Below are 27,573 nucleotides of genomic sequence, written 5' to 3'. Positions count from 1 at the left end.
TTTGGGTTTATATGACTGTAAGAAAGTAATTGACGAAGAAAAATTTATATTGTGGTGCACTTCTTTTTTTGCTACGGCCATATGAAAGTACCCCATTTTAATGATTTTCCAATTTTTTATCAATTTTTACCCATTTTTGGGCTATTATCATGAAAAAAATCAAAGTTCCACAATTAAACTTTTTTTCATACTTTCACTTAAGATGAAGTGGACCAATCTGAATTAATTTAACTTAAAACAAATCAATAACCAATATTTCCTTCGAAAATCCGGTTAAAAACTATAGGTTGGTGTTAATAGTAGAAAGTTTATAAAATTTTGACCATGCTGTCAATTTTGTAAATTTGGGATTTTTCTCTCTTTTTTTTAGAACAAAAGCATATTATTTCAACTTCCTTATAAATGATTGAAAAAATACATATCTAAGAATTTTTAAAAGAAAAATTGATATGGGATGTACATGTTTAATGTAAAATCATTTCTTTGTACCCTCACTAATTGTCTCAATACTTTGGCTGATGACACTGACCGGTTTGGTTATAAAATTTGATATTTTATTTCTCAATAAAATGCTCCGCAGGGCGCAGCTTGATACGCAGAGGTCGAACCCTGAACAGTTGGGGCAAGTATGGACACAACATTCAAGCTTGATACAGCTTTGCATTTGGATTGTGATTAAATATTTGACACAGCATAGGTTTCTGACACAGAATGAATGTGGTCTAAGAACTTAAAAATTCTAAATTGGACATTCACCTATTATGGTCTAATATCCAAAATCTAAATACATGGTTAGATTCAGCATATCAAAGAACCCCAAGAATTCAATTTTTGATGAAATCAAACAAAGTTTAATTTTGGACCCTTTTGACCTTAATGTGGACAAAGTTGATAACGGGGCCCAAAAATCAAAAATCTAAGAACATGGTTAGATTCAGCATATAAAAGAACCCCATATATTCAATTTTTGTTGAAATCAAACAAAGTTTAATTTGGGACCCCGATTTGGACCAACTTGAAAACTGGGCCCATAATCAAAATTCTAAATACATGTTTAGATTCAGCATATCAAAGAACCCTAAGAATTCAATTTTTGTTAAAATCAAACTAAGTTTAATTTTGGACCCTTTGGACCTTAATGTAGACCAATTTGAAAACGGAACCAAAAATTAAGAATCTAAATTCACGGTTAGATTCGGCATATCAAAGAACCCCAATAATTCAATTTTTGATGAAATCAAACAAAGTTTAATTTTGGACCCTTTTGACCTCAATGTGGACCAATTTAAAAACGGGGCCCAAAATCCAAAAACTAAATACACGGTTAGATTCAGCATATTAAAGAACCCCAAGAATTCAAGAAGAAAACCCCTTTGAAATTGGTCAAGAAATAAGCAATTTATACGAAGTATCTTCTTTTGCACAATACTGTGCAATTAAATATTTCTTGCTATTGCGCAATACTGTACAATTGACAATTTCTTGCTATTGCACAATATTGTGCTATTGGATATTTCTTGCTATTGCGCAATACTGTGCAATTGAAGATTTCTTGCTATTGCGCAATACTGTGCAATTGAAGATTTCTTGCTATTGTGCAATACTGTGCAATTGAAAATTTCTTGCTATTGCACAATACTTATTATATAATAATTTACACATCCTGTTTGGTGTGTATCTCCTACCATATCATTATTATTTGCTTTTAAATATAAATCAGAAATAACCAACTTAAAATGGAAAATTTTAAAAGAAAAAAACTAGAGGCTCTAAAGAGCCTGTGTCGCTCACCTTGGTCTATGTGCATATTAAACAAAGGACACAGATGGATTCATGACAAAATTGTGTTTTGGTGATGGTGATGTGTTTGTAGATCTTACTTTACTGAATATTCTTGCTCCTTACTATTATCTCTATCTATAATTAACTTGGCCCGGTAGTTACAGTGGAAAATACTTTTAAAAATTTACAAAAATTTACAAAATTTATGAAAATTGTAAAAAATTGACTATAAAGGGCAATAACTCCTTAAGGGGTCAATTGACAATTTTGGTCATGTTGCCTTATTTGTAGATCTTACTTTGCTGAACATTATTGCTGTTTACAGTTTATCTCTATCTATAATAATATTCAAGATAATAACCAAAAACGGCAAAATTTCCTTAAAATTACCAATTCAGGGGCAGCAACCCAACAACGGGTTGCCTGATTGGTCTGAAAATTTCAGGGCAGATAGATCTTGACCTAATGAACAATTTTATACTCATCAGATTTGCTCTAAATGCTTTGGTTTCAGAGATATGAGCCAAAAACTGCATTTTACCCTATGTAATATTTTTTAGCCATGTCGGCCATCTTGGTTCGCGGGCGGGGTCATTGGACACATTTTTTAAACTAGATACCCTAATGATGATTGTGGACAAGTTTGGTTAAATTTGTCTTAGTAGTTTCAGAGGAGAAGATTTTTGTAAAAGATTACAAAAATTTACGAAAAATGGTTAAAAATTGACTATAAAGGGCAATAACTCCTTAAGGGGTCAACTGACCATTTTGGTCAAGGTGACTTATTTGTAGATCTTACTTTGCTGAACATTATTGCTGTTTACAGTTTACCTCTATCTATAATAATATTCAAGATAATAACCAAAAACTGCAAAATTTCCTTAAAATTACCAATTCAGGGGCAGCAACCCAACAACGGGTTGTCCGATTCATCTGAAAATTTCAGGGCAGATAGATCTTTTCCTGATAAACAATTTTACCCTTGTCAGATTTGCTCTAAATGCTTTGGTTTCAGAGATATAAGCCAAAATCTACATTTTACCCCTATGTTCTATTTTTAGCCATGGCGGCCATCTTGGTTGGTTGGCCGGGTCACCAGACACATTTTTTAAACTAGATACCCCAATAATGATTGTGGCCAAGTTTGGTCAAATTTGGCCCAGTAGTTTCAGAGGAGAAGATTTTTGTAAAAGTTTACGGACGACGGACGACGGACGACGGACGCAAAGTGATGAGAAAAGCTCACTTGACCTTTCAGGTCAGGTGAGCTCAAAAGAAAAAAAAAAAAATCCCCCCCCCCAAATTTTTTGAACCCCCTTATGATTCATCACCCCCAAACTCAATCCCAGCCTTCCCTTTGTGATATGGTACCTTGCAGTACAATTTCAGAGAGATCCATACACTTGAACACAAGTTATTGTCTGGAAACTAGAAAAATGTGTTTTTTGGCCCCTTTTTGGCCCCAAATTCCTAAACGTTTAGGGCAATTACCCCCAAACTCAAACCCAGCTTTCCCTTTGTGATATGGAACCTTGTAGTACAATTTCAGAAAGATCCATACACTTACACACAAGTTATTGTCCTGAAACTAGAAAAATGCTTGTTTTTTGCCCCTTTCTGGCCCCTAATTCCTAAAATATTGAGGCAATTACCCCCATCATCAATCCCAGCCTTCCCTTTGTGGTATGGTACCTTGCAGTACAATTTCAGAGAGATCCATACACTTGAACACAAGTTATTGTCTGGAAACTAGAAAAATGCTTATTTTTGGCCCCTTTTTGGCCCCCAATTCCTAAACGTTTCGGCAATTACCCCCAAACTCAATTCCAGCTTTCCCTTTGTGATATGGAACCTTGGAGTACAATTTCAGAAAGATCCATACACTTACACACAAGAAATTGTCATGAAACTAGAAAAATGCTTGTTTTTTGCCCCTTTTTTGGCCCCTAATTCCTAAAATTTTGAGGCTATTACCCCCAAAATCAATCCCAGCATTCCTTTTGTGATATGGAACCTTGTGGTACAATGTCACAGAGATCCATACACTAACACACAAGTTATGTCTGGAAGTTACAAAAATGCTTATTTTTGGCCCCTTTTTGGCCCCTAATTCCTTTACTGTTGGTACCATAACCCCCAAAATCAATCCCAACCTTTCTTTTGTGGTATTGAACCTTGTGGTAAAATTTCATAGAGATCCATTCACCTAAACTAAAGTAAGAGTGCGAAAACCAATGTGTCTTCGGACGACGCCGGACGACGCCAGACGACGACGACGACGACGCCAACGTCATACCAATATACGACCACAAAATTTTTTTTGCGGTCGTATAAAAACTACTTAATGTAAGTACACAATTTTTTTCACAGAGTTTAGTTTGATTATAATATTTTTTAAATTCATTGATATTTTCCACTTGTATCACATGTTTTGGAACTAATTCCCGAACAAGATTTCAACGAGACTGAAACATCAGAAAAATATATCCTTAATGTCCGCCAGTAATATTGAGCGCTAGCTTATAAAATATGAGACTTTTGTTTTATATTAGCTATTATATTTCAGTGATTTGTTATCTATCATGTCCATTTCTTTGTGAAACTATTTAGGAATTTGGTGTTTTGAACACATGCTTTATTTTTGTGTCCCTGGATTGGTGTCTGATTGATGTATACCTCATATCTCTTTTTATTCATCACTACTGAGGATTCATTAATTTTTGTGGGTACCAATTTTAGTGGATTGAGAAAAAATGCATTTTCCTGGATATTTGATTTTAAATGTCTGCACACAATCCTATAGAAAATGTATACTCTCTCGAACATTTCCGGTATACCCACGAAAAATTAGTATCTCATGAATAACTATAAATTCACAGTATGTCTGATCAAGTATTCTGATCAATTTACAGGGACAGAATGGAGGGGTGGAAAAGGGAGTCCCTGATTTCCACTTCCCTCCCCCAAATCCTACTTCTCTACCCGTTTACTCCCAGACAAAAATCAGTCAAAATTTTTTTCCCACCATATCCCTATTTTTACTCCCTCTCCCCCCCCCCCCCCCCCCCCCCATAACTCCTGCTTCCCACCCCCTCATTACCATGTTCCTGTACCCCTGTCCACTCCCTCTGAACGTGACAATTAAATCTTACTTTGATATAATAGGATCATATAACAAGGCGAACCATCGTTCTTGTATTTCTTTCAATGTAAATCTACACGAAAACTTTATCCCTAAATGTACAGCAGTCAGGTCACTTGTCTGAAGAAAAAAAATATTTCATGATATAAACCTTGTATTTTTTTTAATCACTTTTAATAGAAGATTTACAGCTAAACTGAATCTGTCAGATCTCTTGTTTCGTTAAAAGAGAATAAGAATGTTGCATGAAATGTTAATTAAGTGGTTGAGTCTTTAACTCTTATTTCATTTTTGAGCATCATGGAAAACAGAAAGTACTGTATTGTAAATTCAGAAATTATTGCTTGCATTTATTATTGTGATTTTTGAAGAATGAACAAAAATGTGAGATTAATTATTGTGATTGCAGGAAAAGCTGGATACAGATATATGTAGCATATATCAGAATGCAACTTCTTATCATTGTGATACTCACCCAATCGCATTATACGCATTAATAAAAACCTCACAATAATTTCTGAATTTATAGTATATAAATGTATAAACCTGTTTCCAGACTCAAGCATGGGGCGGGGTCCTTTATAGCTTGCTGTTCGGTGTGAGTCAAGGCTCCATGTTGAAGACTGTACTTTGACCTATAATGGTTTACTTTTATAAATTTTGACTTGGATGGAGAGTTGTCGCATTGGCACTGGTACCACATCTTCTTATATCTATTTGTTTGTTCGTTGATGTTTAACACCACCTTCAGGGACCATAGCTACATCAAAGCGACCAGTTTTTATTGGTGGTGGAAGCCTGAGTAAGCCAAGAGAATCACAGACCTTTAGCAGGAAAACTGACAAATCCTTCTCAATTAATATTACCAAGAGCAGGGTTCTAAATCCCAACCTCAGAGTTGACATTCAATTTTATTTCTGGGCCCTCGGTTATAAAACTTTACTCAGTACTCTGAGTACAAAATTTGTGCTCGAAAAACCAAATCCAGTATTTTAATTGGCAGATATCTGAGTCTGAGTATGATAATAGTGCCTGAATTTTTCATGACTGCAAGGGTTTGGTTCTAAGGCTTTTTATTAGAATAATAAATAAATAAGTTTTTTCACAGAGTTAATTGGTACTGCTAAATTGATGTATAAATTATCATTTTACTCACAAACTCAACAAAGTCTGTCAGATTTTATTCAGTTTGAGTCAGTCTGCCAAGTTTATCATCAATAAACCCTGTCATTACTAAAATAGACTTTAGTCATTGTTGAAGGCCGTACGGTGACCTATAGTTGTTAATTTCTGTATCATTTGGTCTCTTGTGGAGAGTTGTCTCATTGGCAATTATACCACATCCTCTTATTTTTTAATTTATATCTTATTTTTTGATTAGTCAGGTCTAAAGTCAGGAGCCTGTAATTCTATGGTTGTCGTTTTTTGCTGTATATCATATTTGTTTTTTGTTTATTGTTTTTTACATTAATTAGGCCATTTGTTTTCTGTTTGAATTGTTTTACATTTGTCATTTCAGGGCCTTTTATAGCTTATAGGCAGTATGGGTTTTGCTCATTGTTTAAGGCCATACAGTGACCTATAGTTGTTAACTTCTATGACATTTCATTTTGGTCTCTGACATCTTACTATAATAGTTAGTAAATCTACAAGTGAACACAGTCCCCACTGATAAACCCCTTGTCACTTGTCTACAAAATTTCAATGTTTGTGTATGACACTTACACTAACTGCAGAACCGTATTAAAGCTAATGGTCCTAATTTGATTGTTGATATTTGTGTGGATCATAGATCTATGGCTAAAAGAATATCACATGGACCATAAGAGCTACATTTCTGCAGCTAGTATTACACATGATTCACAGACCAGCTGTCTCAAATCTCTTGTCAGAAGATTTATGAAATGGAATGATGAAATGTAAACACCTATCTTGAAATTGACAGAAGATGGTTTTTTTTTTCTCCTTTACAGTTTTTTTGCTATGTTATATGATTGCTGTCTAGCTATTTGAAATTTATTCCTTTTTGTTTGTAATGAAAAAATAAGGCATACAAACTGATCAATCGAAACCATTAATTTCAGTGACGTAATTTAAAAGTGATGAGTCTTTAACAATAAATACTACTTTGTGATATTTTCATTTTTAATAATTATAAAATATTTCTCTCTGTATATTTATGTACACATTTTCTAAATGATCAAATAAAATTGTATATGTACATATTATTTTTTTACATAACATGCATAAATTGTTTATAAAACATCATAAATTAATCAATGAAAAGAATAGATAAACAATGTGCATTCATAGAATAGATATCTCATACACATACTATATATAAATTAAAATAAAAATAGAAAATTTTAAATATATATATATACAATTTGCATGTACAGGTAATTTATTTTACAGGTTAAAGGTCAAAGGTTCTATTCACAGAACTTTGTAAATATAACAAATAAATCAAAATATAAAATGAACAATTCAGATTAGAACAATGTTCATATTTTCCCTGTTTTTACAACAACAATTTAAAAACAGAAAAGTTAAACTAGCAGTCACTCTGTTGAAATAAAGCACGAAACACAGGTAATCTTAGTTTCTGGTTAAATAAGTCATTAATTGATTGGTGGATAAAACTGACACACTTGTAGTGCCAGATCTGGGTAGTGATGTGATACTGTAGAATAGTAGCATTTCTAATGGCAACAATAAGATCTTTGTCTAGTGAGTCTGTATTCTTTCCAGACGTAGATTTTCCACCATAGAGTTCCAACAAGGTAAATAAATGCCAAACAAGATCACGGGCAAATATCTGTGGTTTGGAGCTCTGTGAGTAAACATTGGAAACCAGCTCCATGGAGATCTCCTTAGTAACAGGATTGTATCCTGGTACCTCTAGGAAATTGTGTGGATAGTTGTTGATAAGGTGCATGAGAAAGGTACCAGTCAGTGTTCCTTGTAGAAGATATGGTTTAATGTGCCATAGTTTCTCCATGTTGTGATGACTCTCCAGTTGATGAAATCTCAAAGGATCAATAAATTCTCTGTGATCTAGGCTGGTCCTGCACATAAAATCTTGATTACTCGGTATAGGAAAACAAAAACTGTTTATAGTATTTTCAGCTAAAAAAGGATCTGCCCTCTTTTTTTCATTTTTGAAGATAACACTGGTTCCGTATCCATGATTTACATCAAAGCCTCGGTTGTCATTGAAACTAACAGAGTTGTCACTGGAACTACTTCTTTTCCTTTCTGCATCAAACACTTGATGTTTCTGTGACTCACTACTATCACTGGTCTGACTTTTTGCTTGACTACTGATAAAACTAAAACCAGAAAATCTTTCATCAGCTTCGTCAAACAGTGAATTCTCCATGGTGTCATCGGTAATGTTAGTTAAATGATCAATTGGCTCAATACAGGAGATGGCAGACAAACTTTCCAATGGTGATCGCTCCATCGCCAAGTCATTGTAGACGAAGTCTGTTTGTGTTCTAAGTTTTGGTGGCAATACCATATGAATTTGATGCTTTTTAGTATGGGAGTGAACATTTCTTTGTGAAATCTGTGATCTACTATTTCTTGGGTCCACTGATTTCAATCTTGGAGTTTGGTCCTCTGTCAACTGATGAACAGGCATGTCCTCTCCGCCATTTGTATCATTCAAGAGTCTTTCTATTGATGTTATCTGTTTGTTGAACCAGTAGCTGTAGTGGGTATTTGACTTATGGAATGTTTCAGTCTCATCTTCGGAGATTGAATGCATTACTGAACTTTGTAAAGAATCACAATTATCATTCCAACTAAAGTCCAAATTTTGTCCACTGAAGTCCAGTTTGTGTCCCCTAAAATCCATATCAAACATACTATTAACTAAATTATTAGACATACCAGTTAGAAATGAGAGATCACCAAGTCTATCTGATGTAGCGTTTAACGATTTATCAATCCCGTCATCAGAGAAGTCATACTCAAAGAACTGGACGCCTGTTGAGCTGGCTTGGACTGATGAGGAAGATGTTGACTTTCTCTGAGATTTACCACCCCAACTCTTCCTCTTGAATTTCTTGGTGATGAAGTTTTTAATTTTTGTAGCCCGGACCATCATAGAACTTTTTGACTTCTTGATCTTTCTCTGCTTTGTATCTTGTTGATCGATAGCACACTTAGACTTGGTATGATGTAGTTCTGTAGAAGGCTTATCCTGAGGAATGCTGTTGTCTGTTCCCTCCTGAATCGTATTATATGGACCAGAAGCATTCATTGTTTTTCTAGTCTTGAATGACACTGGATTGCTCTGGGAACGTCTACGGAAATCTTCCCTTTGGAAAAGTTTATCATATCGATTCAAAGAATCGGATCTTTTCCTTTGGAATTCAATAAGTTCTGGCAATGGACTGTTTCCAATGTCACATGATACAGAAATATCAAATGGCTGTTTTGACTCTGCTTCCTGTTGTTCATTTTGAGTGGGAAACACAAGTTCATCATAAATGCTAATTCTAGCTTCATCATCAGCATCAATGTGACTGTTGTCATGACTACCACTCTCAGTTATCTCACTATAGTCTACATTACCTTCATGATTTTCCTCATGTGACAAGCCAACAGGAAGTGTGTAGGACCCTTCACTGGAAGACGATGGCAATCTTGTATTCTTATTGGTGGATTCATTAGAATCATGAAGTAGCCCTGAATTCTGATTGGTGCTTTCTTTATCACATGACTGATCATCTGCTGCAGATCTTATATCAAACTGGTTGCCATCACAACTATCATATTGTTTTGAATTTTTATCTTCCTTATTTTGAAAATTTGTGAATATGGCTAAACACTGTTGACCTAAATTTTCAAGTTGACAGAAACTACTGCTTACATTTTCTTTAGCATTTGTAATCTGCGAAAGTAACAGATTTATTTCTCTTTCTTTTTCCTGTAGTTCTTTGACAAGCCTAATCTTGAGTTCATGGCACTGATCTTTGAGATGATTCACCCTGCTGCAGACGGTCTTTGAGAAAAGATGTAAAACACTGGAGCACTTTTCACAGCAAACACATGGATGACTCTCTAGAGTTAGTGAATGTTTAAAAGACTCTGCATCTTGAACAGAACTATTCTGATTGGTTAATAATGCACCATGTGATTCCTCACTTGACAATTTTATTGGTGAATGAAGAACTGGAAAGCTTGGGTTGGTTCTTATTTTACTTCGCCTTACTGATGCATTGCGATTCAAATGAGCATGTGATTTAGGAGTCAAATTTGCTTTTGCAGTTGCCATAGAAACAGCATTCATTTTCTCCTGAATAAAGTCAACATATTGAACATGTCGATCTACTTCTTTCTTGACAGTGAAAAGAATTCTTGGTAGTTCCACAACACAATTAGAGCAAAAAGTTTCATCATGGCTTCCATCCAATGGAATTGTGGGATTGCAACTTTCTTTTGATGGCTCTTTGAAAAACTGTGGTGTCCAGCACGTCCAGAGAGCACTTTGAGGACTGTGTCCTTGAAACAAATTTTGACTGACCTCTGTGTCAATGTTGATCAAGTTTATATGGATGTCATTAATAGCTGTCTCCAGGTAACTGAGCATGGAATTGTGGGTAGTACAAACTGATGCCATTGGTGTTGGATTTTCAACTGCTTTCTAGGTCTGAAAGAAAAATAATTAAAATGAATTAAATTGGCTAAAAATTATTTAAGTCTAAAATTCATGTCACTGGTCATAATGATTAGTCTAGTAAAACTGTTCATAAATGGTAAAAAGCGTGTACAATGAATATAAATATGATCTATAAAAAATCTAAAAGCTCTTTAATATTTAGAAATTTATATCAATGAAAATATTTATGTTTCTTAAAGTTATCTTAAATTCTTTAAACACATCATAAGCAATAATTCAAAAGTGCAGAGCAGTTTTTTTTAAATATTACATTTAAAATGTTTTAATTTCAATAAATCCAATATTATTTTTAACATGTTTATTTTTTCCTTATTAAATTTATTTCATAAAAAGATTTTATATAAAAAATGTAACTTACCAAAAGTGCTATCTTCCAGCAAAAAGCAAAAACCTCTCCCTTACTGCATCAATGAAGAAGAAATTTTCACTGGTTCCAGATACATATATATCAATTAGATACCAGTTTTAAAATTCAATCTAACTACAATTTCTGAAATTGTGTGCATATGGTTATATATGGATTAATATATGTCTTCTCACCTGACAAGTTGTATATATATATATAAACAAGTACATTTGAGTAATTATCCATTTAAACTAATCAAAACTCAAACTTGATGTGTACTCTTGAATAAGTAATGTTTCTCATCCTCATTAATATTGTTTGGATAGTAAGGTTTTGGCTAATGATCTCTGTTTTAAAGTATTTTGATTAAAATTTTGTTTAATATGTTTTGATTACAATTCTTATCAAAACTTTCATACAAGAGTCTGAATAAAATTTAGTTAAAAAAATATTTAGATAAGAATGTTTGAACAAAGTTTTACCAAAAACATTTTGAAATGATAGGTTAGTTTATAACTTTAAAAAATATATATATAAAAACAAATATGCTTTTATAAATCTAACATATTTCAAAACATGTATATATTTACTGATCAATATGTTACTGTTCAATAGACTTTGTTTAAATAATGTTTAGTAATAGAAATTTCATCATATTCACTTATTTCTATCTGTCAAAATTATCCAATTTTTAAAAAAATTTCTCAATAAATTTTTGTATCACATATACTGATTATTTATATATATTAAATTGCTTCTATTCTCATAATTTTGCTCTTTCTTTCAAATTTTCAACATTTAATTTCATTTAGATAATACGACGATTTCCACCGGTAACCCAACCTATCAAAAGTGAAAGCAAATTTTATCAACACTTTTAGAGTTAGCTCCCATTTGCAATGTCCTCAACAAATCTTTTATTGATATTCATTCAGATAGAGGGTTTGTATTAGAAGGCATTAAAAATAAATGATTGTCTAGTGGTTTTCCAACAAAATCTTTACTGTCCGGGAAGTCAACTTTTTAAGGGAACATTCCATTTGACTGCTTTTTATAGCCATTTCTGAACAATTTTTGACAATTGATAGTTTTTGATTGACACACTTTGAGCAAGAGTTAATTCCCTTTTGTCACCATGTTAGAGATAGATATAAGAAGATGTGGTATGAGTGCCAATGTGACAACTCTCCATCCAAGTCACAATTTGTAAAAGTAAACCATTATAGGTCAAAGTACGGTCTACATGCACAAATTCCTTCTTAAATCAGCCTAATTGAACTTGTTATACTGACTGCTAGACTTTAGAAAAAAGTTGTTTTCTGAACAATTTTTATTTCTTAAAGCCTGGCTTAATTCATCAATACGTTCTAGTTAGGATCTCTTATCAGACTCGTTTGTACCACATGTATTAATTTGGTTAGAGAATTAAGAATATTAACCATTTACATGTCCAAAATAGTGACCAATGGAAATAACTCAAATTCAAATTATGTCAAACCCTATCTAAATTTTTTATCATTGTTGTAAAATTACTGACCTGTTGGACAGCTGTAATCAATGCCAGATCATCTTGTGGTTTCCATCTTCCAAGATCTTTTGTCGAGGCTGGGGTTGTTGGCTACAACAAAAATATTTTAACTAAAAACTAAGCATAAAGATAATGATTCCACTGGTTATTAAAGAGTTATCTCCCTTTCTGAAATTATATTGAATTTTCCTAAAACACAGACCTCATGAGGAATAAAGTGTAATCCAACTATTTTTTGCAAGCCATTTATTTTTGCGCCTTTTGCAAGTAGAATTAATACAGTAATATTTATTGTCAAAAAGCATCAAAGAATATTTTCTTAAACAAATACATTAACAAAATTATAAAATTAAAATAGAACAAGCATTCTGAGAGTATTGCATTGCAATACATAGTCCCCTACTGGTTAAAAATTCATTGTGCTGGAATAAAATGCTAACTTGATCTATATCTTGTCATGGTGTAAACTATATAACAAATATCAAGTTAAAATCTTCAAGCATGACGAAAAAAAGTGTGGAAAACTGATTATTTAGGTGAATTTCAGAAGTCCATGGACCATAACTCTGCACAAAATCATCAGATGGAAACAAAATTCGAACGTGTTTTGTAACTTGTCATGATAAAAACTATATACCAATTATCAAATCATTATCTTTAAGGATGACGAAAAAAATTGAGGAAAATTGATTATTTGAGTGAATTTTCTAAGTCCAAGGACCATAACTCTGAACAAAATCATCAGACCGGAACAAAATTTGAACTTGATCTGTAATTTGTCATGTTAAAACTATATACCAATTATCAAATTAATATCTTCAAGCATGATGAAAAAAAGTGAGGAAAACTGATTATTTGAATGAATTTTCTAAGTTCAAGGACCATAACTCTGCACAAAATCATCAGACGGGAACAAAATCTGATCTTGATCTGTAACTTGTCATGATAAAACAATACACCAAATCCAAATATCAAATCAATATAATCAAGCACAAAGAAAAAAGTCTGGAAAACTGATTTGCCGGACTGACGGATGGACAGAAAGACGAACGGAGTGCAAACCTAAAGTCACCTTCAGCTTCGTCGGTAGGGGACTGAAAATAAATTGTTGAGAAGTTGGCTTTTAATGGCTAGCCTAACAATAAAGTAATCTCAAAAATAAGTTGGTTTACAGTTAGAGTAGATTTCTGTGTGTCACATAGTGTTTTTGTATGACAATTTGTTGATTCAGAATCTAATGAATTCCGTGTCATATTTTCAAAAGCGTACACCAAAGCGCTGTGATTGGCTTACAATGTCCTAAAAAATGTGAATTCAACCAATGACGTGAAGTTATTTTCATTTTGGGGTACCAACAATGAGATTACCTGTAATCTTTTAGATTCTGAAACTGTGAATATCATCATAATGATATATGATTCATATATTATAAATTTTATCTTTAAAATGTTTTTTGTCTTTGTTTGTATTTCTATTTTTTATTTGAGGAGTTGTAGTTAGGATATTTTTATTTTTAATGTTCAATATTTCTGGTCATTTCTGTTTTTTTGTTTTTTTTTATCTATTAATGAGTTATCTCCCATTTTAGAATTCTTCCACATTTAAAAAAAAGTAAGACCACATAACTTTTATTTATAGAATTCTGTTAGCCTGATGCCATTAATATGTCAAAAGTTCCCTGCTAGTCTGGTGCTATAAATTTGAGAGTAATGACAGCATTATTACATTCATAACTTTATAAATGTAGGCAATAATTTATTTTATTGATATTACTTCTTCAATTTACAGTTGTGGCATGATCGTCAGTTTGCAAAGAATTTCACTCAAATTGGTATAATTATAATGTAGACATATTAATTAAAAATATCAATTTCTGGAATAAAAATTGAAATTGGCCAATGACTTATTTTATTAAGTTGATCTACCACACACATGTTGTAAAGATATTGATTTGATATTAAGCAGCAATCTATATTTCAATAAAAATAGGATTATATAAAGAGGTTGTTTCTGTAACATGATTATGGTAACTCTTCTTATAATAACAAAAACTTATATGAAAAGGGGATTAAATGTTATTGTTATAATATGCGCATTCAATTATTTCCATTAAAAGCTTCATATGAGTTGCAGCTCATATTTTATAATACATTTAATATATTTTTCCTGTTCTATATTGTTATTTATTGTAAGAATTGTTTAGTTTATTTTTCAGTTTTGATAAAGACTTAAAAAGCTCAAATATATACTATACAAAAAATAGCCGAATAGGGAACTAATTTTTCAGCCTTTGAAAAAAATAAGCAATGGTTAAAATTTAAATTATTTGTTTTGAAATGTCTATTTTCAAATACAGTTGGAATGGTTTATAAAGACTTAGGCTGTGTTGAGCAATATTTACAAACTATTCTTTTCTTTGGTACCTAAACTAAACTAATGACAGGCTCACCAATTCCTTCCAGTGTATTTAATTTATGATTTTTCTTCAACATTTTGCACCCTTTATCCTTATATGAATATAAATAAGAAGATGTGGTACGAGTGCCAATGAGACAACTATTCATCCAAGTCACAATGTGTAAAAAGTAAACAATTATAGGTCAAAGTACGGCCTTCAACAAGGAGCATTGGCTCACACAGAACAGCAAGCTATAAAGGGCCCCAAAAAGACTAGTGTAAAACAATTCAAACAGGAAAACCAACGGTCTAATTTATATAAATAAACAGCTGCGACATGAGCGCATGATACGCCCGTCGTCTTGTGTGTGAATTTTTATGCAATAAGCATAAATTGTTTCTGTCATACGGCGCGACATGCGAAAACCCCCTTTTTTTTTTTACAAAAAACTCAATATCTCTAAAATAAAATTTTGAATCAAAACCAAAAAGTATACAGATCTTAAGATTAATATAACTAAGAAGTGTGTAAAATTTTAAGTAATAATCATAAATCGTTTTAGAGATACGGCGCGACATGTGAAAAACCCCTCCCCCTTTTTTTACAAAATACTCAATAACTCAAAAATAAAATTTTGAATCATCACCAAAAAGTATACAGATCTTATGGTTGATATAACTAAGAAGTGTGTAAAGTTTTAAGCAATAATCATAAACTGTTTTTGAGGTACTGCGCGACATGTGAAAAACACCTCCCCCTTTTTTAACAAAATACTCAATATCTCTAAAATAAAATATTGAATCATCACCAAAAAGCAGTCTTCACGCTGAACCACAGGCCCAGCAGCCCAGGCTTGTAAAATTGCTCTCGGGCCTGTAAAAATCATCTCTACAGGCCAACAGAATCTAACTAAAATTCTCCAAAAATTGAGTTCCGGGCCTGTAGATTTAAAAGTTCATTGAAGACTGAAAAAGTATACAGATCTTAAGATTAATATAACTAAGAAGTGTGTAAAGTTTTAAGCAATAATCATAAATTGTTTTTGAGATACGGCGCGACATGTGAATAAAAACACACACCTGTTTTAGTTACTAAGTCCCGTAACTCAAAAAGTTTTAATCTTATTTTCACCAAAAAGTATACAGATCGTTTGACTATCATAAGAAACAACTATGTTAAGTTTCATGAAATTTGGATAAGTCATTCTCAAGTTACGGTGCGACATGTTTACGCCGGACAGACAGACAGACGGACAGACAGACGGACATTTGTATAACATAATATGTCCCGTCAAAAATTTGACGGGCTTATAAAAACGAGAAACATGTATGAACCACACCAACAAACAACGACCACTAAACAACAGCTTCCTGACTTAGGATAGGTGTATAAAAATGCAGCAGGTTTAAATGTTTTAAAAGGCTCCAACCTTCACCCTAACCTGAAACAGTGATATAACATTACAACATAAAAAGAAACTTATTTTACTGACTTATACATTCCCCTTGCACACATGACCTTCCAAAAAATTTGAGGTTGATTATTTCCTGCTATTTTCCCCTAGTGGTAGTTAATAACTCTACATAATGATGTTTCATGTTTTGTGGTCAGAATCTACCACTTAAGTTACCATGGTTACCTTTTGTCTCTTTGCTCTTCTGACAGCAGATGACGATTTAGAAGTCTGAAAAAGAAAATAAACAGATGAAGGATTAGATCTGGTTTACAGTACAAAATGAATACACAACATCATTCAGTAATGAATCACTTAAAATACATGTAATTACTTTTTTTAGACAGAAGGATTATGAGTGATTCATTCTGAATATTCCATGTTTGTAGAGACAGTATGAGTGATTTTTTGAATAAATCATTGTACATGCACTTTTAGCAGTTTGCTGAATCTGATTTTACATTCTTGGAGCAAGCTGGTTGTAGTTTTTAAGTTGCATAAATGGTTTCAAGCTCATTTCTCAAGAGTAAAACCTTTTTGGGAAAATCCATAATAATGAAAATATAAATGAAATCAAAGAAACTAAATATGTACATTAATTAAAAGGCTATAATTGCATATTAATAGTACTGTTGATTCACTTTTATTTATGGGGTTCTAATTTTCATTAGATTTGTTCATATGAACCAAGAATACGAGTTCAATAAATAAAATAATATTTCTTATATGCTTGTGTCAGTTGAAGGTAGAATTTCTTAATACCACAAAATCAAGCATCTGTGAACATGGTGAACACAGAATCATTTGTCGATTCATAAAAATCAGAAACAACGCAAAAAACCTCACAGTAAAACAAACCTTTTTCTTTTCAATGGGTACAACAACTGGAGTTTCTTTAATGATTTTGACGATCGGTTCTATTCTCTCCTTCTCAGTAAAGGGTGGGGGAGGCACTTTCATTCTGGTTGTTCTTTCTGTTTTAAATAAGCTACTTTCTACAAGTTCATCGTCAAACTTCTTCCGCTTGATAGATCGCGAGGAGCTCCTTCTCTCTGGGACAGTATTTTGTAATATTTGACTTCTAGAAAAGGCTGATCGACTGGGTCTTGAAGTGCCTGCCTGTATAATGGCAGGTTTGTTAGATACTGAGGCTGAATATGATGCTGAAACAGAAAAAAATAGTTTAGCATGTACATGTAGTATGTCAGTTCAGGAGAGAAATATACATAATATTATTTATGTGTATAGACTTGATTTAGGGAAAACATTGGTAGCACTGCAATTACCTTTTTAAGACTAAGTACAAATTATCAAATATAAGACATGTAAGAGTACAACATGTACAAAGGGAAATCTGAGTATTTTCTAGAAAATTTCCTATACACTGTGTGTGAATCATTGAAACGCCAAAAGGGAATATCAAATCCTGTCAGATATGCAACCCCTTTTGGAATTCTGTGTCCGCAGAGATTTTCTGATTTGGCTGTTATAATCTCTTATCAAGCCCTATTAAGTCTATTCAGGTAATTTTTTTAACAACTACTTCACTTCCAACTGTTGACTCTTACGCTTACATCCATAAACTTGAAGTAGGTTAGAATCGAAAAGAAGACATACATGTATTTGCCTTTTAGAATTCGTAAAAATTTTGACAATACCTGAAAGGAATTTATATGGTTATAGATCCATTTGTTGCTATATTTAAATTAAAAATACACCATTGTGTTATCATTTAAAGTGTTTGTCACATGACCTGTACTATAAAGCACAGACAATTCTGTCAAGTTTTCAGTAAATGATTTATCCTAGCTGTAGACAATCACTTCTAAAAAAAAAGATCTTTCCATTACGATTCAATTTTTAGTTCTTAAAATTCGAGAAACATCACAGGTCAGAGACAAAATAAGATGGCTGTCTACGGAATGTAAAAATTATATTTTTGACAAAATGGATCTATAACTATCGTCTGAGGTAAGTTATTTTCTATATATTATTGGATTCTGAAAGGCTCATATTTCTTCTATTCAATTCTCACCTGCTTCAGGTGTATAGTATTGTATCAGGTCATTTAGGGCCTAAACCAATCTGGCCCCAAGTCATGCAAGTCGATCCGGCCCCATTATAAAATAATAATTAATTACTATAAAAGTGGAGAGTTTTTGGAAGTATATGATTCAGCGTAAGTGAAGATTTTGCTGACCCGGAGTAACATTTATTTGGAAACAGTATAGATGATCAATGACAACAGGTAATTACCTTTTAAAGGGAAATCACACTATTTATACTACTAATAATAATTCATTGAAATTTTGCATGTAGACAGATCATACTTATTAAGATATTTTAGGCGAAAAAAAAATTGGGGTCACCGATGTTGTTTTCGAGATATGACGTCATCAAAACTTAAAGAATCGCATTATAACGAAATATAGAAATACCGCTCTAAAATGTTAAAAAAAGACAAACTTATTGAAAAACCATGTTTAACTGGTATAACAAAAACAGTCAAATGTAACTTGTACCTTATGAACATTTATTTGTCTCGGTTTCCTTATTTTTGAAGGCATTTGAACATTTCCCGCCATTTTTAATTGCTATTTATAATAGATTTTTCTTGAAATAAAAAAAATCTACTAATGTTTTTCCCTTCAAACTTCTGCAAAAGTTGCAGCTTCGGGGAAGATTTTAAAAGCATAAATAAAAAAGGGGGGTCACCGATGTTTTAAATCCGCTAAAACGGAAATAATCTTTATTATTGAATTTTGGCGGGAACTATAACCTTTTAACGTTATAGAACGACGTTGCTGGCATAACAGCATTTCTTGCAACGCTTGGGTTGAAATAAACCTTTTCACTACAAAATATAATATCATTTTTGAACATTTTTTAAGGTATTTTGATTATTCATTGATATCTTTATCAATCTATCGAATCGTTAAACATAGATACAATAACTGTTTATTATAAAGTAATTGTCAAAGTTGAAGTCATCTCATTTTTTTAATTGCATTTGTTGTATGGGGAAAACGAATGTTTGCCTCATGCCGTATTATAGAAATAATGTTCGGCTTCCAGATAAAGAATCTTCTACCTCGGAAGACTGAGGGTATCCGGGCTGAAAAGTAACACGTTCCTTTTAGACTGCAGGCAGAATAATTTCGTAACCATAATTTCACTAACTTGTCCATTCGCACCGGGAAGATAAAACCTGAAATGCCGTGTTAAAAATGCCACAAACTCAGCACGTTAAAAGAAACCTATTTTCGGTGGGAATTTAAAATTGGTTCCGTAATTACACAACGCTTCATAATTTATTCGAACTGTGGAAACCAAATTTATTTTCTGAGTTCTATCATCCCGCACCCATTTTTCATACATCGTTTCATGTTCATTGTACATAATATGTTCAATGTTCATCGCCTGTGTATTAAAACTTTATGTATTACGTATATTCTATTACCGTTCGATTAATCGCTCAACGTTGGTATGTTATGAGAAATACAATGCATCTGATAATTTAAAGTTAATTGACAATAAAATACACATCGCCATATTGATATCAGGAACATATAATGTTTCCCAGTTGATATGTATTTAAAAAAATCTTTTAATTTGTAACAAACGGATCTAGTTTTTTTTTCTTGTTCTGCTACATCTATCCGTGTTTCTGTGGACATGTCGATATATTTTATCTAACTCTAGTTTTTTGTCGAGCCTTCGACTTAAGTCGAAAAAGCGAGACATAGCGATCCTACATTCCGTCGTCGGCGTCGTCGTCGTCGGCGGCGGCGGCGTCCACAAATATTCACTCTGTGGTTAAAGTTTTTGAAGTTTTAATAACTTTCTTAAACTATCCTGGATTTCTACCAAGCTTGGACAGAAGCTTGTTTATGATCATAAGATAGAATCCAGAAGTAAATTTTGTAAAAATAAAATTCCTTTTTTTCCATATTTGACTTATAAATGGACTTAGTTTTTCTGCCAGGAAACAATACATTTACTCTGTGGTTAGAGTTTTTAAACTTTTAATAACTTTCTTGAACTATCCTGGATTTGTACCAATCTTGGTCAGAAGCTTGTTTATGACCATAAGATAGTATCCAGAAGTAAATTTTGTCAAAAAAGAATCCATTTTTTTCCGTATTTTACTTATAAATTGACTTAGTTTTTCTGCCAGGAAACAATACATTCACTCTGTGGTTAAAGTTTTTAAGATTTCAATAACTTTCTTAAACTATCCTGGATATGTACCAAACTTGGACAGAAGCTTGTTTATGATCAAAAGCTTGTATCTCGAAGGAAATGTTGTCAAAATTTTGTACCTGTTTATCCGTATTTTACTTATAAATGGACTTAGTTTTTCTTCCAGTTAACATTACATACAGTATGCAGTTAAAGTTTTTAAAACATTTATTAGATCCATAAACTATCCTAGATTTATACCAAACTTGGACAGAAGCTTCTTGCAATCAAAAGATAGTATCGAGAGGAATATTTTTATTGATGTTTTCCTCATTTTTGTTGAGCCTGCGATTAACAGCAAAAGTAGGCGAGACACTGTGTTCCGTGGAACCCTTACGAAATATTTTATCAGATGACAAATGAGAGTGTTGATAACCTTTGATGTAGAATAAGAGTTCGAGTTCCAGCTAAATTTAGAGTTAAAGTTCCAGTTTTATTTTTAGTTCGAATGTTAATTCGAGTAAGAGTTCTAGTTAAAGCTCGAGTTCCACTTAGAAACTTCCGAGTTATACTGTAAGATAGAATAAATTCTGGTAAGAGTTAAAATTTTGAGATTTGAGATCCGGTGAAATTAAAAGAAAGATTGCAGTTTCTATTTTCTGTTGGTGCATCTCTCTTTGTTGAATTGTATATTCTTTTATCACATTTATGTTTCAGTATGGCATAGACTATATACCTTTTTTAGGTAATTTGAAAATAACTGATTGATTGTGTGTGCCACTTTCAGCACTCTGCTATATCATGTTGGCCTTTTTTTTTTTTAAAGAACCAAGGTATCAAGAGTAAATCAGCTACCTTTGTATTAAACAAATGGTTGTCCTTTACAGTCATGATCGGAATCTGACTATCTCCCTATATCACTGTTTTTTAACATGCAAGTGATCACATTGAGTGATCTCAACACCAACCTACATCTTAACTACTAGTTTTTGTTTTGTTTTTGTTTTCGTTTTTTTCTTGATTTTTGCAAAACTTTCAGTGGCAACTATTACATGAATATCAGCACAAAATTTTTTTCTATATGAGATGAATACTCTTTCACAAGACGGACCTTAATGTGATGGTTACATATTAGGACTCTGAAAGACATGTTACTCTACATAAATACATGTGTGTGTGTGTTAAATATTTCTCTTGTTGGAGTCTTGTAAAGCCAAATATACAGTGTGGATTTTTTGTTGTTGTTGTAGGCAGTACGGTCATCAATAGTACAAAAATAACTAGGCATAGTGTTTGATATTCCCAGATTGCTCTGACGTCTAGCGGCCTTATTTTTTTAACTTGGTGGTCGTACAGTTCGCTATAATTGACAGTTTGAAGAAATACTACAAAATACGATTTTTTTTTTGTGCCCAAATTTTGTAAGCCTGTACAAAGCATTAAAGGAAGATTGTGTATAATGTACTATATAATACGGTGCTAAATTTTCTTTGATTTCGACAGACAGCAACCGATGTAAAATTTTGTATGCCTCTGTTACAGTGATGTTTAACTGGCGTTATTCTTATATAACGTTTGATATTTCAACAAATATGATTACTCTACGAATCACTCGTGTTCATGTGTTTGTGCCCCCATACCCCCTTCCCAAAAAAAAAAAGAAACAGAGAGAGAGAGAGACGTTTGACACCAAAGGAACATCGAAACTCATTGTTCTTATTTATATCCCTCTGTTGGACAGAAAACTACAAATCTTGGAAGCTGTACGCTTACATGCTGTTACTCTTGGTATATTTTTATTTTTTCCAGTTTATTCCGACATACCGCATCGCGACGATACGCTGCCAACATTTGGGTTACACTAATGACAGGACAATTGCCCGTATTGACCGGATGAGATATAAATAGTCAGAACTTTTTTGTTATTTGATAGATTATTTTAATATTTGAAGACCTTAGAAATATTAGACTATATTTTATGAACATTTAACAAAAACAGTTGACCGGACGGATTTCACACTCACTGATGTACGCTTAACAATATTGAACTGATCGACAAAAAGTGTTACTAGTAATATCTCTTTTGTTTTACAACATTTTTTCATACAACTAAGAAATCTGCGAGATTAATAGTTATCTTATATGAAAATTTAAACTTCATAGTAAAACAAAATGTTTTTCTAAAAACAAAAGTTGACCGGACGGATTTCACATTCGCCGATGTACGCTTTGATTATACTAAAATGATCGACAAAAAGTGTTATAAATATCTCTTTTGTTTTAAAATATTTTTTTCTTCGTGAAACTAAGAAATCTGCGAGATCAACAAATATGTTAATATAAGAAAATATAAACTTTACAGTAAATAAAAAAAGTTTAAAAAATTGAGCTGACGGATTTCGCTACAAATAATAAAGACCAGATCAACAAAAAATGTTGATATTTCTCATTTCTAACAATATTTTTCGGTGAAATTAATAAACCTTTAAGAAAAATAATTGTATAAATGGTACTGTATGTAAATACTAACTCAATAATAATAATAATAATAATAATAATATCTTTATTTAAAGAGAGTCACTCATTTAAATTTTAAAAACCCAATCGTAAGGTAATTCAAGACCATATCAAGACCACTTTCGGCTATTTTTTTGCCATACATTTTGTCCGTTTCGAGTAGCATTTTCATTTTTTGCACTTAAATCAAAACGTCATTTGCTTTCTCTTGCTTTAGTGAACGTCCCTTTGAGCGGGCCGCCATTTTAGAAATTAGCAACCTTTACGACGGACTCGAAACAGCGACGTCATAATACGGTCACGACACTATAGCGGCGCCGAGAGCGATGCGTATAAACAATAGTGTGATTTCCCTTTAATGAAAGGGATTCAGCACTTCAAACAATATTTGATATTTTTTTCAATTTAAGTAGGTTTTATAACTTTTAAAGACAAAAGTTTGTGTGCATTAGCTTGGGGAACAGCTTAAGATAAAGTTAGGGAAAAAAACTCACAAAATACTACAATATGAATATAAAATACAGGTTAATTCTTAATTAACACTAAACAAGCTAAGTATAAAGAAAAAATATTAAAATATATTTTTTATACATGTATAATCAGTCAGGGGACTTATTGAAATAATAAAATTGAGAATGGAAATGGGGAATGTGTCAAAGAGACAACAACCCAACCATAGAGCAGACAACAGATTTTTAAATCACTTATTTAAGTAGCAAATTCGAAGTTTTGTCACAAATTGTGATTTTGTAGTTTTACCAAAATTTTTAACACATAGGTTTGGATAATATCTTTTCATTAGTAAAATTGAAAAAAAAATGAACTTTTTGCTTCTTTTAAGCAGCAAGGTTTATGCCTTTGACACATGTTTGATGCAATCATTTAGCTGCAAATTATATTTTAATTGAAAAATTGCTATAAAAATGGCTTTACATAATGAACTGATACTTTCTTAACAGATTTTTCCCAGCAGTGGGAGTATTTTTCCTGTAAAATTCAAGGTTTCATCTTATAGATTTTGAAAAAAATTCTACTGTTCGCGATCAAAATTTCACTGTTTGGGGGTGTTTTAATAAGTGGGGGTAATTAAAATAATGATACTTAAAGAAGTGATTTTTTGGAAGGAAATTGAAGTATGATACTTGAACAAGTGATTTTTATGTCATTATCCTAGATTTAGAACAAGGTCATCACCTGACATGACCCGGTCATCCTATCAACACAGATGTTGGTTCTGATAATTTTAGCAACATAATTAGTCCCTGGATCATTAGTGTTCTATATTTAAAGCTAAAATAAAATTTAATCATTTAGTCTAGTGATTAATTTCAGACTACACAATGAATTTTATTTTTACAGGACATTCGGTCTGGTAAACAACCTAGCTTTACCAGACGGAATGAAATTTTACCAGACCATTTTTTTTTTTATCTAATTGTATAGTATCCGACAAAATACAAAAAACTTGTTGTGCCCTACTCCTCTCCAAAAACGCACAAAAACGAAATCATGTGTCAAAAGTGTAAAAGTGATGAAAGTTGTGCACAATTGCTTGAATGCATTTCAGTGATAAAGAAAAGTGATGTCATATTTTAATGGATTTGACCTGAAAATTATTTGTGAACTAAAATAATTTAGAGTTTCTGTATAAAATATTTCCTGTTTCTTCTTTCTTTTTCATATATCTTTTGGTTTTCAATTCTAGTGTTTATATTTCATAGCTGTATTTTATGACCTGCTTGGAATTTTTTTTATTTATTTATTGTATTTGATCGGCAAACCCGGAATATTTGCCTTATCTGTTCCCGGAATCTGATCTGGTATTTTCTACATTGTTGATTTCGTCAGTGAGATATGTTTTTACTGGGATTTACACATTACTTGTTGGCGATTTTCGGCATAAAGCTAGCGGTTGAACAAAATAAACATCGAATTTTGAGATCGTTTGGGAATTTTGCTAGAATGCTAGAAAAATCCATGAAAAAAAAACAACACCGGACATTCGGACCAGAATTCAACAAAATTTTACCAGACCGATCCATTATTCACCGGATTTGTCCGACGGTCCTACGAAATTCGTGTAGTCTGTAATTTGTACTATTTAAAAAGGTGATTATTAAAGAAAGACAACTCTTACTTCCAACCTTTATGGACATAATGTTACTTGAATCAGTGATTTAGAAAATCACTCATTTAAGTAAGTCCCCTGACTGATAATAAGGCAATATCTGGCACAATACCCGCAAGGGTACATAGTCACCATTAAACTCTATTAAGTAGTTGGGGATTAGCTTGTGTGTAACCAAAGGTACTAAATCTAGGATAATGACATAAAAATCACTTGTTTAAGTATCATACCTCAATTTCCCTCCAAAAAATCACTTCTTTAAGTATCATTATTTTAATTACCCCCACTACATGCACTAATTTCAACACCCCTGAACAGCGAAATTTTGATCGCGAACAGTAGAATTTTATTACATAATCTATAAGATGAAACCTTGAATTTTACAGGAAAAATACTCCCACTGCTGGGAAAATCTGTTAAGAAAGTATCAGTTCATTATGTAAAGCCATTTTTATAGCATTTTTTCAACTAAAATAGAATTTGCAGCTAAATGATTGCATCAAAGGCATAAACCTTGCTGCTTAAAAGAAGCAAAAAGTTCATTTTTTTCAATTTTACTTATCATGCTAATGAAAAGATATTATCTAAACCTATGTGTTTAAAATTTTGGTAAAACTACAAAATCACAATTTGTGACAAAACTTCGAATTTGCTACTTAAATAAGTGATTTAAAAATCACTTATTTCAATAAGTCTCCTGACTGATATACAAATTCTAATATCGTAGTCAACATATATTTAAACATGATACATACTGTATAATCATCCCTACTCATTAATGGTGATAAAATGATTTCGATATGAAATCTATGTATTAATTTCTTACAATATATTTGAATGAACATGATGAATGTCAGGTTGTCTCCTCTAACCATGCTAACATGTGTAATGAGATTTATATATTTGAATATGTATCAAAGGCACACTTTTGATCGTCCACCTTTGTTCATAAAATTGATTAACTGTATGTCAAATATTATATATAATTTTATCCCTTGAAAATATTTTAAAAATTGGGACCAGATTGACTTTAGATATCATGAATGTGGGAGGGATCGACGTGAAAGCTATAGTTTGGTTCTGTAGGCAAGGTAGTATATAAAAAAAGTCCTGAATAGTGTTAATAGGGTATGATAAGGGATTCTAAGGGCGGCCAAATCAGAAAATCCCAAATGGGAAAAGTCAGATATCTGAGGGTCGTAATGGGGGTACTTTCATGACGAATAACGGTAAAAAAATTTGCCAAATGAAGTTAACGGTAATTTTTGGTGCATGACGATAAAATGTACACTTTCTTTGAGACGATAAAAAAATTCAGCGACCCATCAGCGGTGATCAGTAACTTGACAATTATAATGAAAATGTGAAAATTAACACGCTGCGGGATCAAGTATTAAGGGACAGCGGCCTATTAAGACGCTGCGGGATCTACAAAAATATACAGAAGGTGTTGCAGCACCGCAGCGTCATATCGGCCTGGGGAGAACACTGATCTTGTCATGTGGTACGTCGTAGGAAGGCGTCACAGAAAAAAAATTAAAATAGCCTTTCAAGACGTCATAATTATTTGGACTAATCATATGGTGAAAATACATATTTGTAATGTTGAAGATGGTAGGGTGACTTTGGAAGTGGTTTCAGATTTGTTTATAAGGGGACGAAGTCCCCTATTACAGTACAAAAATCAATTAAAAAAAAAAATCGGGAAAATTTCCCGAAATTTTCATTGTACTAATGAACTCAAAATCGTTAACTTTTTTTTTGTAACCTTTTTTTAATTCCTGCATTTGCGCAGAAATCTACTTCCTTCTTCCGGTCTCGTTTGTCATGAGACTTTGAGTGGAATATATATTTATCAGTCCAGTAAAATATAGGAAGGAACACAATAACAATTTCATTTCTAATTATTCTTTGATATGAAAAAACGTTACCTGATGATAGCGTTTCTTTGTTTACATTGAATATGACGTCATAACTAAAATAACGTCACAACTAAAATCCCTAACAACAGAACCAAAATCGGAAACGTTACGGTATTTCCGTTTCTTTTTTAACAGATTTAGAACTTAAAATATGTTTGAATTAAAAAAAAAAAATTATATAGACTTCGTCCCCTTTCACAGGTAATGCCTGCCTCATATTATATCTGTTAAGTTATGAAAACTTGACAAAATCGTGCAATGATTGTCAAATAACCTTGTGTTCGTATTTCATTTGACTGCAACAATGAAGGATTGTGAATGGCGTTACTACTTGTGGAAATCATAGATTCAGCTCTTAAATTTTCATTCTGCTGGTCCCCTGAAGTTATACTCTCATCTGTGGACAGGTTTCCCTGGTCTGTATCTGTCATATTTGATCAACAAAATGTAATTCTTAGGAGAAAGTATCACTGCGTATGTATC

General features: G+C 32.4%; 1 protein-coding gene and 1 long non-coding RNA gene across 2 annotated transcripts in view; both read right to left on the bottom strand.

Annotated features, from left to right (window-relative positions):
- The window catches only part of LOC127718422 (microspherule protein 1-like), a 34,476-nt gene extending 6,922 nt beyond the window's left edge, over window positions 1-27,554 (bottom strand). Inside the window, exons 1-5 of the mRNA XM_052224438.1 lie at window positions 27,365-27,554; window positions 17,200-17,504; window positions 16,528-16,572; window positions 12,500-12,580; window positions 4,935-5,044 (exon numbers count right to left, since the gene is read on the bottom strand). Coding sequence (XP_052080398.1) covers window positions 4,935-5,044; window positions 12,500-12,580; window positions 16,528-16,572; window positions 17,200-17,504; window positions 27,365-27,521 — 698 coding nt within the window. The 5' untranslated portion in view covers window positions 27,522-27,554. The remainder of the gene's footprint in view (window positions 1-4,934; window positions 5,045-12,499; window positions 12,581-16,527; window positions 16,573-17,199; window positions 17,505-27,364) is intronic.
- On the bottom strand, window positions 506-2,756 carry LOC127718432 (uncharacterized). The gene is made up of 2 exons (XR_007989825.1): window positions 1,135-2,756; window positions 506-872 (listed from the first exon to the last, which is right to left on the bottom strand). It is a non-coding gene; the product is annotated as an uncharacterized LOC127718432 (long non-coding RNA).
- Window positions 27,555-27,573: the final 19 nt, after the last annotated feature.

The sequence above is a fragment of the Mytilus californianus genome, unplaced genomic scaffold (assembly GCF_021869535.1).
Source record: "Mytilus californianus isolate M0D057914Y unplaced genomic scaffold, xbMytCali1.0.p SCAF_10, whole genome shotgun sequence".
In the NCBI taxonomy this organism is placed as follows: domain Eukaryota; kingdom Metazoa; phylum Mollusca; class Bivalvia; order Mytilida; family Mytilidae; genus Mytilus; species Mytilus californianus.
Note: the sequence above shows the minus strand (reverse complement) of the source record. Positions and strands in the feature narration are given on the sequence as shown.